This window comes from Rhynchophorus ferrugineus, unplaced genomic scaffold (assembly GCF_030347505.1).
Source record: "Rhynchophorus ferrugineus isolate W39M unplaced genomic scaffold, kcgeb_rfMv2 rfM8, whole genome shotgun sequence".
Classification (NCBI taxonomy): Eukaryota; Metazoa; Arthropoda; class Insecta; order Coleoptera; family Curculionidae; genus Rhynchophorus; species Rhynchophorus ferrugineus.
The window spans coordinates 21,153,411-21,170,169 of record NW_027472587.1 but is presented as its reverse complement, the minus strand read 5'-3'; the positions used below and the strand labels follow the sequence as shown (position 1 = coordinate 21,170,169).

Here is a 16,759-nt window from a genome sequence, read left to right as displayed (position 1 = left end):
TCCTGATTATGTATATAGAGAAAATGTAAAAATATCTTTGTATCACCAAAGCCATAATGGTTGGGAACTAAGAGCAAGTAACTTAGTAGAAAAGACCATATATATAAACAGTATGACGTTCATTAATGCCTCTTTATTTAAAACAAAATTATAAAAGAAAAGAGAAAAGAAAATGGCTAGAAATATTAGGTTTAAACTATCCAAAATTATAAAAAATACTTGATCCTTATTTAAAACACAATTATATGGAAAACTTCAAGAATAAATGGAAAATATCTTAGAAAACTGAGAAAAAGTGAGTACAGAAAAAAATTTCCACGAAAACATTTTAATCACGAGACTAACTACTTCTTCATTAGTCTTCTATCTTAAAATGCTCGATGTTATAAAGAAAAACCACCTTAGTATTCCATTAAATAGCTAATTTTACAGACATTTTCGAAGATCTCACGCTAAGTATCTAGTTAAAATATTTCTTGTACTACTCGGAAGAATCCATACACCTGGCAACGTCGCTGATCGATCCGCATCCTGAAGAGTGACTGAGGCCGCGTGCCACTCAGTTTGTTTAATTAAATATTCCATCGTTATTGCAATGAAATAATAGCAGAAAGCGGCTGTCCGCCGTAGTTTTTTTTTTTTCAATATAGGAGACGACAGCACTGTGAATCATTTCGAGAGGGAGTCGTGAGCGCCGCTATTCTGACGGAATGATTTGTTTTGATCTTCGTTTCGTGTCGGCCGACGAGCATCACCGGCAACGGTTGATAATCGGGCGGTTTTCCGACGGTTTACGTCATCCCATAGGTCGGGAAGATGGAGGACGCCTTACCGGATGCGGGGTTTTTGTTGCTACTACAATCTAAACCTTCGCGGCGTGGTTTAAAGCGTATGGTTCAAATCTACATCACTCTGGCGAGGATCTTTTTCGAGTTGTGAAGTCAATTCACTTGAAACATGAACGTATTAGGTACTTTTATTATTTTTTTGACGATGTTGCTTCTGTTACTTGATATCGCCGGTCTTGTTTGCAACAATATGTCCTTCAGTTTGTTTAATTAGTATTGCCAGACATCTGCTATAAAAAATGATTCGACTTTGGCAGCTCACAATATACTACACTACACTGATACCACCGTATACACAGCAACATTCATTATCATGAATATTCCGCCTCGGTGACGATAAGGAAGACTTGGTAGGTGCCGCATTGGCTTACTGTTGACCAAAAACAAGAACGTCTTGATGGTTATAAGCAGCGTTTGGCCATGTTTAAACGTAACAACCCGGAATATTTCCGTCGAGGTCTGACAATTGATGAAGCATGGATCCATCACTTCACTTCGAAATCAAAACAATCGTCATCTGAGTGGACCGCAATTAGTTGCAGACCTATTTACAGGCAAAAGATAAATCGTTTTACGAAAGTGGTATTGAACTATGAGAGCGGCGCTGGAATGATTGTGTGGCTGATGGAGATTACGCTGATGAATAATGTCAATTTTAAACAAAAAAAATATACGTTTTCTCTGTTACGCCCGGGACTTTTCAGTCCGTGTGTTATTATATGGAGATTATATTTGAGTTCCTTATAGCAGACTTTATAGAAGGCTTGCACTACGTACAAGAATATTGTTTTCTTTCAATGATGTCTGTTATTCTATGTAAGTAACCAATTAGCATCAGAGTTTTTCTAGCTGTGATTGGTTTCAACCTTTTTAAGACCAGTTTTTCAAATGATCTGGATATTACTGGCGGCGGCGAGATTGATTTATCCATAAGCTTTGACTTCATTTAGTGGATCTTCGGGTTTCGAAATCATAATAGCTTGCTGTATCAATGCTGTATTGATTAAATGGTCAGTTGAAAAGTCCAATCCATATGTTTTTTAGTTAGCCCTAACTCTCAAAAGATGCGTGTATAAATTTGACAGCTGTCGGATTATTAGTTTGTGAATTATAGCATTTTGATTGAAAAGTAGCATTCTTGTTATTGTGAAAAAAAAAATGATAAAAAGGAATTTCGCGTGTTGATAAAATATTGCTTTTTGAAGGGAAAAAATACAGTTGAAGCAAAAACTTGGCATGATGCCGAGTTTCCGGACACTGCCCCAGGAAAATCAACCATCAAGGATTGGTATGCTACAATTAAACGTGGTGAAATGAACATCGAAGACGGTGAACGCAGTGGACGCCCAAAAGAGGTTGTTACCGACGAAAACATTTAAAAAATTCACAAAATGAATTTGAATGACCGTAAATTGAAATTTAATGAAATAGCAGACACTCTAAAGACATCAACTGAACGTGTACATCATATCATTCACGAATATTTGGGTATGAGAAAACCCTGTGCAAAGTGGGTGCCGCACGAGTTCACTTTTAACCAAAAAAACAACGACATGTTGATGATTCGGAGCAGTGTTTGAATATGACCAGTCATCCGAGTAGACTGCACATGATAAACCTGCAACCAAAGCGTGGGAAAACGCAACAGTCGGCTGACAAGTTCATGGCGTTTGTATTTTGGGACGTGCATGGAATAATTTTCATAATTGGCCTTGTAAATGGAAGGACCATCAACAGAGACTATTACATAGCGTTATTGGAGCGTTTGAAGGACTAAATCGCCGAAAAAGGCTGTATTTAAAGAAAAAGAAAGTGCTGCTGACTGAAAGTGCACCAAGACAATGCACCGTGTTACAAGTCAATGAAAACGATGGCAAAAATCCATAAATTGGGCTTCGAATTGCTTGCTTATCTACTGTTCTCCAAATCTGGACCCCAGCGACTATTTCCTGTTCTCAGAGCTCAAAAGAATACTCGCTGGGAAGAAATGTTCTACAAATCGCACTACAAAAATTGCATCGAAAAGTTGGAGGGTCGTTATAATCAGTGTATCGCCCGTGAAGGGAATTATGTTGAATAAAAAAACTAATTTTGCCAAAAAAATGTTTTTTACAATTGTAGGCCGGGGACTTTTCAATTGATCTGTTAGCTTGCTCTATTAATGATGTGTTGATCAAGTTGGTGGGTTTTCTAATTGTCTTTGTTGGTAAATCGTTCCGCACTGGTCCGGTCATCAAAATATCCTGGTGCTTCCTTTAGAGGCCTACCCAGATGACAAGTGACAGGAACAGGACCACGTCGCCGCACTCTGTGATATCGAGGGCCCCGCTAAAAACAACAAATCGCCTTCGACGACGAAGACGGATTAGCAAATATAGTTATTAGCCGTGTACGCGACGCGGATCCGAGATTTCTGTCATGGGACGGGTAGCAAAAAGCGGTCGGGCAACCACCGGGTCTTGTTTGTCATACGCGCAACGATTTATGAAGAGTTTTTGCGCGACTGGACGGGCCGCGATTGGCCGAGGGTCCCGGCCGCTCCGTCGGCTCATCCATTTTCACGAAATAGCGCGGCGCTGAGCCCCCGGGGGAAAAAACGCCCTAATGGCCGGCCATTAGCATAGCGCGGGCCTGATTTAAGCCGTCGCGGGCTCGACCAACGTCTTAATTATGTGCCGGGAAGCAGGCGTGAATGTAAACGTCCTGTTCAGACCTTTTGCGGCCGAAGCGCGGCAAAAAAACCAGTCGCTCTCGGTCCACCAAGAGACGTGAGCTGGATACGTGAGGCATCCGCTGGGTCCGAGACGCCTTTTCTATGAGATTCTCCTAAAATACCACACGGGGAAATGCGAAAGAGTTAATCAAATTAATCCAAATCATTGAAACAACTCCAGAAAAGTCCCTCATGTACAAGAGATGAACAAAATAGTAGAAACACCTGACGTATTCACAATATTTATTCATTAATAAAATGTTGAGGCACCATTTGCCCTAAAACTCCCTATATCGGTTCAATTATATTGAGGCCTGAGCATCATGTTGGCCAGGAAAGATATTTGATAATATTCTGATGCTTCACAAAGTAAGACTGAACCAATTTGGCTGTGTTTATAGGAACATTATCACCTAAGAATATGGTAGTGTTTGACAGCGGTATGACCCATACATAAACCAGGCCATTTGTAGGAAACGATGTAAACCATAATTCCAAGTCTCAAGATTTTATGATCGTTATTTGACAATACATTTCAATATATAGATTGTTTGGTGGATATGCAACAACATATTTTAGGTAATTCTTTTATTTTTTGAAGACCATAACAAATTATCCCACAAATATCAATAAAAAAACTTTATGGTCGCATGATACCATAAAGTACTAAAACGCTATTTTAATAGTTTGGGTAGACAGTATACAATTGAATTTATGATGAAGCTCCAATAAAATCCAATTAAAATATCGTGTAATCAATCAATAAACTGTAGTATTAAATAGATTTTGTACCTATTGGTATAGGCCCAATAAAACCTAATTAAAATAACGTGAATTACATTTTGGCTATTGCGTTTGTGATAAGACGAAATATAACGCACCAAATAAACAAACATTATAGTTGAAAAATAAAATGCAAAACTTATATTAAACAAAATAGGATTATTCGTAGAAATAATGAAGCCTCTTTCTATTTACTTTAATTTCCTTAAAACGCCGACATTATTTATTGCACAATCAATAAACTATAGTATTAAATTTTGTACCTGTTGGTATAGGCCCAATAAAACCCAATTAAAATAACGTGAATTACATTTTGGCATATCTAGTATAACTGTACTGATATAAGGCGAAATATAACGCACCAAATAAACAAACATTATAGTTGAAAAATAAAATGCAAAAAGATATTAAACAAAATAGGATTATTCGTAGAAAAAATTAAGCCTCTTTCTATTTACTTTATTTTCCTTAAAACGCCGACATTATTTATTGCACAATCAATAAACTACAGTATTAAATTTTGTACCTGTTGGTATAGGCCCAATAAAACCCAATTAAAATAACGTCAATTACATTTTGGCATATCTAGTATAACTGTACAATCGAACAGTAATTTAATAGTCATTAAAAAAAATCAAATTCATCTATTGCGTTTGTGATAAGGCGAAACACAAGGCACCAAATAAACAAACATTATAGTTGAAAAATAAAATGCAAAAAATATTAAACAAAATAGGATTATTCGTAGAAAAAATTAAGCCTCTTTCTATTTACTTTATTTTCCTTAAAACGCCGACATTATTTATTGCACAATCAATAAACTACAGTATTAAATTTTGTACCTGTTGGTATAGGCCCAATAAAACCCAATTAAAATAACGTCAATTACATTTTGGCACATCTAGTATAACTGTAGAATCGAACAGTAATTTAATAGTCATTAAAAAAATCAAATTCATCTATTGCGTTTGTGATAAGGCGAAACACAAGGCACCAAATAAACAAACATTATAGTTGAAAAATAAAATGCAAAAAGATATTAAACAAAATAGGATTATTCGTAGAAAAAATTAAGCCTCTTTCTATTTACTTTATTTTCCTTAAAACGCCGACATTATTTATTGCACAATCAATAAACTACAGTATTAAATTTTGTACCTGTTGGTATAGGCCCAATAAAACCCAATTAAAATAACGTCAATTACATTTTGGCATATCTAGTATAACTGTACAATCGAACAGTAATTTAATAGTCATTAAAAAAAATCAAATTCATCTATTGCGTTTGTGATAAGGCGAAACACAAGGCACCAAATAAACAAACATTATAGTTGAAAAATAAAATGCAAAAAGATATTAAACAAAATAGGATTATTCGTAGAAAAAATTAAGCCTCTTTCTATTTACTTTATTTTCCTTAAAACGCCGACATTATTTATTGCACAATCAATAAACTACAGTATTAAATTTTGTACCTGTTGGTATAGGCCCAATAAAATCCAATTAAAATAACGTGAATTACATTTTGGCATATCTAGTATAACTGTACAAGCGAACAGTAATTTAATAGTCATTAAAAAAAAGCCAATTCAACTATTGTGTTTATGTTAAGGCGAAATATAGAGCATCAAATAAACAAACACTACAGTTCAAAAATAAAATGCAAAACATGTACTAAAAAATGAAAATATAGAATTATTTATTTAAAAAAAAATGAAGCCTCTTTTAATGTTCTTAAATTTCCTCAAAACAAGGGTCTACAATTAACAAAGTATAGTATTAGACAGACTTTGTACCTGTGATATTTTACTTTCATATTAATATTGTATCGACTTACTTCCAATAATTATTTGATAATATATATCTGGATAATATTTTCGTATCATAACCGATAAAGTATTACGTTCGTAGCTCGAACGTTTCCAAGAAATATTAATTAAACAATATATGTATGTACATCAAGAAATAACCCGGTGGAAAGGCAACGTTTTGCTAACTAATATAATCTGCAATTTAAATCATTTGTTTAAAACATATCGTAAATAAACCGTAGTTGAGGCTGACGATGATATACGGGCTATAAAATGATAAAGGGAATTAGAATAAGTATCTGAGATCTTTAGGAAATGCTATAGATTAATGATGCGGCGTGTTTGTTATGAATTTCGACGATTTTTTCTCGTAAATCTCGATTGATAATAGTTTATTTCGAGCTAATTATGAACTATAAATCATAGCAATAGCCCCCCCAAAAGTGATAGAGTTATTAATAATAATACGTTGTTATTAATCCGTATTTTGTCGAGCACTAATCACTAAAATATGATGAACCTTTACCACTTTTCGTATACAACCACAATTACGTTAGTGTAGAACTTATTCTTGTCATAAAGTACTTTTTAAAACAATTTTACATCGTTAAGAGAGCTTTCTTTTCATGAGTTTTTGGATATGATCTAATGATTTCTTGAATGACAGTCGGAATCCGAAAGTTTCATGAAGGTTCGTCACCGCTGCCCTCAACTGTCCTCTATTAATAGACTATTGTGACATTTCGAGCAAGCTGCGTCATTTTGTTTATGTTTGACAGCCATTCATATCAAATAACCTCTCGAATTTTAACAAAAATAAGCAAAAGTGAGTTTCTCTTGCTGACTAAACATTATTTTTAAACAGAAAACATCACCAAAACCGTCAAAAAAGCTTGATCAGCGCAGAGGTGTAGGAAATACCTGGCACTGTCTGTACTCTACCGTCTATCTAATCAGATTTAATGTATTCATTTTTTTCTCGTATTTTATCAGATATCTTTCAAACTCTGTCTTTACAATTTCTCTACATTGACATACATTTTATCAAAAATCTGATCAAAATTTAAATACTATACAATATAAATATAGGCAAGAAAACATCATTACTAGTCAACAGAAAGGATCAGCCGCAGACAAGTAACAATATAAACAAGTGAACCTAGACAAGGAGAATAATATGAAGGTGAGAATGCTTTCAAATCGAGTATTTTAATCGATGGATTTAAAGACGTATAACTCTAGCAATATTTGTTCAATAAGATCATACATAGAGGGCATATTTGATGGGTAGCGGTACTTAGAACATTCTGAATATAAAGGCAACGTCAATTATTTACTCAGTCAATGGCTCTACAAGGATATGTTGGTCATATTTTCACCAAAAAGATTCAGTTTTGTTTCTGAAAAATTTAATATTGAAAATAATAAAAGTTAAAAATCACTATTTTTAACTATAGTTAAGAAAGATGTTTTATTTATTATTTCTAACCTGATTGTTTTGATGTATTTCATAATTATAAATTGTATAATGTAATTGTATAACATTTTTGATTATAATGAGTGATATGTTTGAATTAACATGATAATTCGGATTTTTTAAAAGATCAGTACTTTATTACATTAATTTAAAGTACTTTATTACATATTATTAGCCAAAGAAATAACAAATCCTTGGCGGTTCAAACATTCTCGATGACATGAAATAATATTGTCTATGTATCTTTCTAACTCAATCTATAGGCTTTATATAACAACTGTATATCATAGTTTTCTGCATTACCTAAACATATACCTAGACAAGTATTACGTAGTATAGATTCTGCATCAAAATATATCTGCCCATATGATATGGGTTTTAATACATTATTAATATCAATTAATTATAAATGTAAATCTTCTTAAAGCAATTCTAACATACCTTAAAGATGAACTAGATAATATTCTAATATACTTTCTGATAAACATCATATATTATTCTGGATTATATTCAATACAAGAACATAAGTATCCAGATTGGTATATACGGACCCGAGTTAACAGGATTTTTTTGGTGTATTTTATATTGGGACTTTTTCCCTGCTATTGTTGCAATCCGGAATTTTAATGTTAAAGTTGAACTTCGCCTTGGCCCAGCCCAATCATAAATATATCAAAGTAAAGCGATACATTTTAACTGATGGCATCGCTGAAAAATTTACTTAAGATTTGATAGCAAAAAATTTCCTTCCACGTGATAAAGTAGTGAAAAATGTAGAGAATTCAGTTTATAGATGTAAGTAGCTGCTAAAACAAAAAAAAAACGAGTCCTTATGAATGGAATGATCTTGATAAATGGAAAGAGGATCACGTACGATAGTAGTATGCAAAAAAAGCCCGGAGAGGTTTTAAAAATGGTTGCAAATTGTGTCATTGACACCATGGAAAGTTATACTAAGTCTTTGGTGGGGTTAGGAAACAATTATTCATCAAAAGCTGCTTAAACCTAGTTAAATTTTACCCCATATGGACTTTCAACTGCTGAAATAGTACCTCACAGACAGAGATTTTATTGTCAAACAGGGCGATGAATATACTGACCTACAACCAATATATTCGAGTGTTCCGTAAGGCAGTGTTCTTGGCCCATTGTTTATCTATTATATACAGCTGACCTACCGACCTCAAGAAACACTGCTGTTGCAACATCCAATATCAGCCACAAGAAACCTCCAACTTCATCTTAATAAAGTAGAAACATGGCGTATCAGAGCCAATGAGACAAAATCTACCCATGTGATATTCATCCTTTGTAGAAGTCCATGTCCCTCAGTAAAATGGAATAATCACGAGCATTTTGATCGACGTTTGACACGGAAAAACATATAGTGACAAAACGCAAACAGCTTGGGCTTAAACTAAACCAAATGTATTGGCTGACAGGGCGTAAATCTAAATTATCATTAGATAACAAGGTTTTGCTGTATAAGTCAATATTTAGGCCCATTTGGACCAAAGGTATTGAATTGTGGGATACTACTAGTAAATCTAACATAGATATCCTCCAGAGGTTCCAGAATAAAGTGTTGCAAGACATCGTCGATGCCCCAGATTACGTGTTCAACAAACTGATTCAGCGCGATATCCCCATAGAACCCATAACGAGTGTGATTCGGGGTATTAGTGCGAAGTACTCTGACTATTAGTGCATCCCAATGCTCTTGCCAAACAGTTATATGTGCGCGATGACAGTGACTAATTAATACTCACATAGAGTGAGATTTAATAATTTCTAGAATAAGCTAGAATAGTTTTTAGAATAAGTTAGATGTCTGATACTAAGAAAGGAACAATCGAAATCCAAGGGAAAGGCGTTTTTTCCATTAGAATAACGCGCTAGACCACACAAGTCTTCAGTGGCTCAGCAATTATTAACAGAGAGTCTCTAAGAAGTATTACTACATCCACCCTCTAGCCTGGATCTTGCTCTTTTTGACTACCATCTGTTCTAATCTCTTCAAAACTAACTTAACGGTAGAGAATTGGCTTCAAGATAAAATACAATTCAGAAAAACGAGAAAATATTGACACTATCTCCTAGATATTTGATAAAACGTCACTATTTTATCGGTGAATAATTTTGATGTTATTACAGCTCACAAATGAATAACCGATTTCAGGAAACACTCTCAAAAACAAGCAGATGCTGCGCGAATTTTAACGTCGAGCGCACTCGTCACGTTGTTTTTAAATTACGAAATTTTCGGAAACCGTAATCGTAAATTTAATTAATCAAGACTGCCGACTGATAAAATCACATTATCATTCAGCTACTATTTGTTTTGACATAACACGGGATCTGTGGCAACGACAACACTTAAGATAACAACAAATAAGAGCAGCCAGATCTCGACCGAGATACGAACGAGGATACGCGTTTCGTGCCCCGGGTTGAGGTTGCGCCATCATCAGGGTGACACGTTACGAGCGCAGAGAAGAAGGAACGGGCGATGTTTTGAAACTGGCATCAATCCGACACAGGGGCTCGTCCAGCGCTAGGAGGAGCAGCCGGGTCAAGGTGTAGGAACACAATCTTCAAATACCGCGTCCATAGGCGATAGAATGTGATTGGCTTTTAGCTGGAGGAAAATGGTTCTTTTGCGACATCGTCGATACACGTTTGCCATCGACTAAGTACCTTATTCTCGATAAAAACTGTATTATATCATGTTACCAAACATTTACACGCAACATATTATGACAAAATGGCTCATAAATTAGTTTTAAATAATTTATTTTTAATTTTAAGTAACGTCCATCGATAGCTGCTACTTTTTCTCATCTTTCAGATAATTTACTGATTCTATATCAAAGGAACGATGTATCTTTTAATGCTATCCACGAATCAACACCATTTTTGGTATCTTCTTAAAGAACATGTCGGAACAAATAGTAATCAGAATGAGCAAGGTCTGGAGAATAGGGCGGGTTAGGTAATACTTCTCATTTAATGTTTCCAAGTATGTTTTCACCGGTTTGGCAATAAATGGTCGAATCTCTACTCGTATTCTGGCCGTTTTTCAACGCATTTCAACATCTCTTTTCTTCAATTCATACGTCACAAAATATAGAAGCTTAAGCAATGGCTTCTTGTGTTAATCTTAACCATTTTGCATATTCTTCTTGCGTTTTACACGCATCACCATCATGTATTGCCTTCAAATCCGCGTCTAACAAATTTGAAAATGAACAATATATCTAAAAGTTGTATCAATCTCAATAAAATAATGTATTACCATGATATTAAGAATTATATTTAAACATTAACAGTATTTTAATCATAATGCAATGACCTTAAATATATTTTAATGTTGATTTTAATTAAAATAAGTTATTATATTATGCTATTGGGGTTATTTAGTTGGGAGAAAAGACATATATCATGTCAATATTTCTTTTTGCCGTCAGAAAATGCTAAAAAGAATTATCAAATATACAGATAGTCAAATCAGTTTTGAAACAAGATGAGTATAGAGAATACTCAGACATAATATGCGATATTCGATACATATCATGTTAAAAATCTAGATTATCATGTTAGTTTTGTCCAAAATACCATGCCAATTGTTGTGCGATAACTAAATCAAAAAAACTAATATGAACGTCAGAACATGAAAAGAAGATATATCCAAAGCACAGATTGAACCTAAATATAACATAAATTATTATATCATGCTATTAGGGTTATTTCATTGGGAGAAAAGACATATATCATGTCAGTATTTCTTTTTGCCGTCAGGAAATGCTAAAAAGAATTATCAAATATACAAATAGTCAAATCAGTTTTGAAACAAGATGAGTATAGCGATATTCGATACATATCATGTTAAAAATCTAGTTAATCACGTTAGTTCTATCCAAAATACCATGCCAATTGTTGTGCGATAACTAAATCAAAAAAACTAATATGAACGTCAGAACATGAAAAGAAGATATATCCAAAGCACAGATTGAACCTAAATATAACATAAATTATTATATCATGCTATTAGGGTTATTTCATTGGGAGAAAAGACATATATCATGTCAGTATTTCTTTTTGCCGTCAGGAAATGCTAAAAAGAATTATCAAATATACAAATAGTCAAATCAGTTTTGAAACAAGATGAGTATAGCGATATTCGATACATATCATGTTAAAAATCTAGTTAATCACGTTAGTTCTATCCAAAATATCATGCCAATTGTTGTGCGATAACTAAATCAAAAAACTAATATGAATGTCAGAACATGAAAAGAAGATATATCAAAAGCAGAGATTGATCCTAAATATAACGTAAATTATTATATCATGCTATTAGGGTTACTTCATTGGGAGAAAAGACATATATCATGTCAGTATTTCTTTTTGCCGTCAGGAAATGCTAAAAAGAATTATCAAATATACAAATAGTCAAATCAGTTTTGAAACAAGATGAGTTTAGCGATATTCGATACATATCATGTTAAAAATCTAGTTAATCACGTTAGTTCTATCCAAAATATCATGCCAATTGTTGTGCGATAACTAAATCAAAAAACTAATATGAATGTCAGAACATGAAAAGAAGATATATCAAAAGTCAGAGATTAATCCTAAATATAACATAAATTATTATATCATGCTATTGGGGTTATTTAATTCGGAAAAAAACATATATCATGTCAATATTTTTTATCGCCGTAAAAAATGATAATTTTTTTATCAAATATATAGATAATCAAATCAGTTTTGAATGTGGAAGATGTTCGATTATGGGCTATATATCCAGATTGATTGTATTTTTAAATTCAGTTAACAGGTTATATAAACAATTGTTGAGTTATACCATGCCATAAAAATTACACACAATACCAATGAATTCTGATTTTAATTTGTATTCACATTATAAAGCTCACAGCTCATGAGTGTTATTATATAAAATGTATATCAATAGAAATAATTGAGTCCAAATATCATATAATTTATAATATCATGTTATTGAGGTTATTGAGTATCACAAATGCTTACTTATTACAATTACTACTATAAAAGACATAAACAGTTTTTAATATTATGTTAAATTATGATTAAACTATTTTATAACAATTATATCAAATGATCTACACAACATATCATCGTAACATAATAACAACACAATATATATCATGTTATATTTTAAGTTTTTATTTAAATATATTTTATATTTTTATTTTTTATGTTTAACAGTCCATACAGAGATAACTATAATAAAAAAAAACTCGTTGTTTTTCCAGATTTCATATAAAATCGTACAAATTAAAACAAATGATATACATATAACATTGTCATCCTCCAACATGCATAATATTCGGTAAACGCACATTAAAATTATTATACATTAAAAAACAAATAACCGACCATTAGTGGAAACGTTGAGGACCAAAACGATAATTAATCTTTCGGAAAAGTTAGTTTGAACGGTACAATCAATAACGTTCACAGATTAACATCGTCGGTCACTAGTTAGTGAAATATTCATACCATTTTATCGATTCCATAGATCTTCATTAGAACTGATTAGCGATAATTTCATTCAGGATATTTCTAATTTAATAGCTCTCGGAAGATATTGTTGAAAATCATTATTCTTAATTACGGCCAGGGCAGATGTATTTATTCTTTGTAATATGATTATTTTGGTGTATTTTGTACTAGGAATTAATGTATCAACAATACAGGATACATATAAAGTTGTTCTTCTCCAGTGATATTGCTATTGTTTATTTGATTAGCATGAAGTAAGAATTTCGGCGTTTGACTTTGAATCATGAGTTTGAATTAACATATGATAATTCAGATTAATTTTAACGTAATCAGTATCAAGCTAAAGTACTTTGTTATATGTTATTAACAAAACGACTAAAACAATTTGTAACTCAATCTATACGCTTTATATTACATATTTATATCATAGATATCATAGTTTTCTGCATTGCCTATCAAAACTGATATGATAATGATGATAAATAATATGATTTTTAATATAGTATAAATATCATGTAATTATAAAAGGCGATATATATGGATTAGATAATATTCAAATATAATTTGTGACAAATATCATATATTATTATGAATTATATTCTATACAAGAAAGTAGGTATCCGAATTGGCATATACGGACCGTAGTTAATACGATTTTTTGGTGTATTTTGTAAAAAGACTGTTAATATACCAATAATATAGGATACGAATAAGTTTTAACTTTTTCCATGATTTTTCTGTTGTTTAATTGATTATCTTGTCTGATAATTATCAACGATTGATAAACGAATCTTGTGTTATGTTTGAATTAACGTGATATGTTCTTCGTTATATATTATGATGAAAATATTGATATAACGAAACTATGGTCGTTCAGTCTCGATGACATGATATAGTATTATCTATATATTTTTGTAGTCCAATCTAATCGCTTCATATAACTTATTTATGTCTTATATTACCTAGTAATATCAGCAATTTTGTTTTATTCTATAGTTAAAATCATATAGAAATATTGTATATAAAAATTGGCATGATCTTATACAATATGACTTTAGTACAGTTATATATCGTCTAAATTATACATATAATACTGTTATATGTGAAATGTCACTAGTTTAAAGCAATTTTACCATATCTTAAGCATGAATTTGATAATATTCTAATATAATTTCTCATTAATATCATTTATTATTTTAAATTATGTTCTATACAAGAAAGTAGGTATCCAAATTGGCATATACGGGCCCTTAATACGATTTTTTGGTGAATTTTGTAATAGGGCTGTTAATATAACAATAATATAGGATAAAAATAAGTTTTTACTTTTTCCATGATATTTCGGTTGTTTAATTGATTATCTTGTCTGATAATTATCAACGATTGATAAACGAATCTTGTGTTATGTTTGAATTAACGTGATATGTTCTTCGTTATATATTATGAGGAAAATATTCTATATTCTTTATATATTTTTGTAGTCCAATCTAATCGCTTCATATAACTTACTTATGTCTTATATGACCTAGTAATATCAGCAATTTTTTTAATTGTATAGTTTATATCATATAGAAATAATTTATATAAAAATTGGCATGATAATCTTATACAATATGACTTATAGTCTATATAATATGTCTTTAGATATTCCACCGTAGTATTGAATGATTTTTTGAGATATTTTTTATTGTTAATGGTAGTTTGTGTTAAGTACAGTAAAGAAGTATCAAAATAGAAAGTCATCGTTTAATTTTTTCAAAGCCGGTGGAGAATTTTAACACCAAGTATCAGCATACGTTGCTTTTAAAATAAAAATGTGGTAATAGTGAATCAGATAACATTGAGTGATTTGTTGACACAGTACTATTTGTTTTAGTGGTATCAGAGATTCGTTCTAATTATTTTATCGTCGTTTTGGGAAAAACACAACGACAAGACTCTACAGGACCCTCATTGGTCAAACGGCACTTCAATCCCCTTGTCATTTGTAATAGTTTCGATGCATAATACTTTGATAATCGTCGATTTCATTGTCCGCGATAGTTCGTATCACTAATACAAAGACTGCGAGGAATATTTTAGAATTCCTGCTGGTTTTTGGCCATAACTGTTACTGTCTGGCCGATAGAAGCACGATAGAATATCAAATAATAAAGACGCTGAAATGGTTAGGACAGAATTTTCACGATTCTTACTGTATTGACGAAGCAAAATTAAAAAATGTTAAATTCCTGCCGATATACATGTCTGTCGCTAAAATTTATCTAATTAAAAAATGGAAAATCTTACGAATAATGCTGGTACGAGTTACAGTCTTCGTCTGATGCCATTTGACGAGTCGTCCGGATTCACACTAACTAGATTCCAAAACACTGGGTTACAGTCTCATCGGTTACGTCGACGGATAAAACCGAAAATCGCGCACTATTCGTTTTTTTTTTCTGCTACTCTCCGCTCTGACAAGGACGCAGATGTATTTCTCTTTGCCACACTGAAACCGAGGTCACATTTTCCGCGACGGCTGCTGGCGGAAAATCGGCAGAAAATCCAACCTCCCGAAACAGGAACCACGGACTGGGTACCGACGGGGATTCGTCACAAAACGGTGGATTTTTTTCTTCCTCCTCTCTGACTCGTAAACGGTACGCGGTCGGGACGGGGGAAACGGTCGTACGGGTTCGGCGGTTCGCCAGGTACTACTGTCGAGGTTCGCCTGGGTACCACCTCGATTCACCTGGGGCGAAGCGAAATATGCGTGCGCACGCTAACGCTAGGTACCGCCACAGTACAGGTACGAATCGGCAATATTTTACCGTGTGTCTCGTCCTTTTTCTTTTTCTTTTTTTATTAAAAGACAATCTCGTTTTTCTCTAATAGTTGATTGAGGAAAACATTCGACGTATTTCTTTAAAACTATTGGAAGAGACAGAAAAAAATTCATTAATATTATATAAGATATTGAAAGATTTACATAATTTCTATTATTTCGCTTTTTATACATCTATAGCTGTACATGACTTCTCAAAATGAAGTAGGCAATTCTCTTTTCATTACTCTATATTTTGAAAACGAGTCTCGCGATCTGTTAACTAAGTCTTGGAAGGAAAAAGAAGTCAACAAATGTGATATTAGGGGAATTCGATCAGATATTCCATAAAAAAATTATAGTCTTAATGTTATTTCATATTTTATACATTAAGCAATAACATTTTTAAAAAACTATGGGTGAATAAGACAGAAAAGAGCTTTTCAATGTGTTTTCCGAAATAAACTTCACTTCTCTTGACAAATTCTCTTTCCAGTCTTCTATCCATTGAAAGCCAGTCTCACAAAGTCATCACTAAAAACTTCGAGAGAAAAAGAAGTAAGACGAAGTGATATCAGGTGACTTCAGTCAGATATTTCTTCAAAATGATAGCCATTATATTATTTCGCATTTTGTACATCTATAGCTGTATTAATGCCGAAATATATATCATTAAGCAATAAAATTTTTAAAAAACTATGGGTGAATAAAACAGAAAAGAGCTTTTCAATGTGTTTTCCGAAATAAACTTCACTTCTCTTGACAAATTCTCTTTCC

The 16,759-nt window shown here is 32.6% G+C and overlaps 1 protein-coding gene and 1 long non-coding RNA gene across 2 annotated transcripts in view; one reads left to right on the top strand and one right to left on the bottom strand.

The window, feature by feature from the left end:
* Sox15 (Sox box protein 15) overlaps window positions 1–15,657 on the bottom strand; it is a 114,983-nt gene extending 99,326 nt beyond the window's left edge. The window contains exon 1 of the mRNA XM_076412940.1: window positions 15,466–15,657. Coding sequence (XP_076269055.1) covers window positions 15,466–15,506 — 41 coding nt within the window. The 5' untranslated portion in view covers window positions 15,507–15,657. The remainder of the gene's footprint in view (window positions 1–15,465) is intronic.
* Window positions 1–16,759, top strand: part of LOC143201771 (uncharacterized) — a 185,281-nt gene that overhangs the window by 122,385 nt on the left and 46,137 nt on the right. The gene's annotated exons all lie outside the window — the stretch shown is intronic.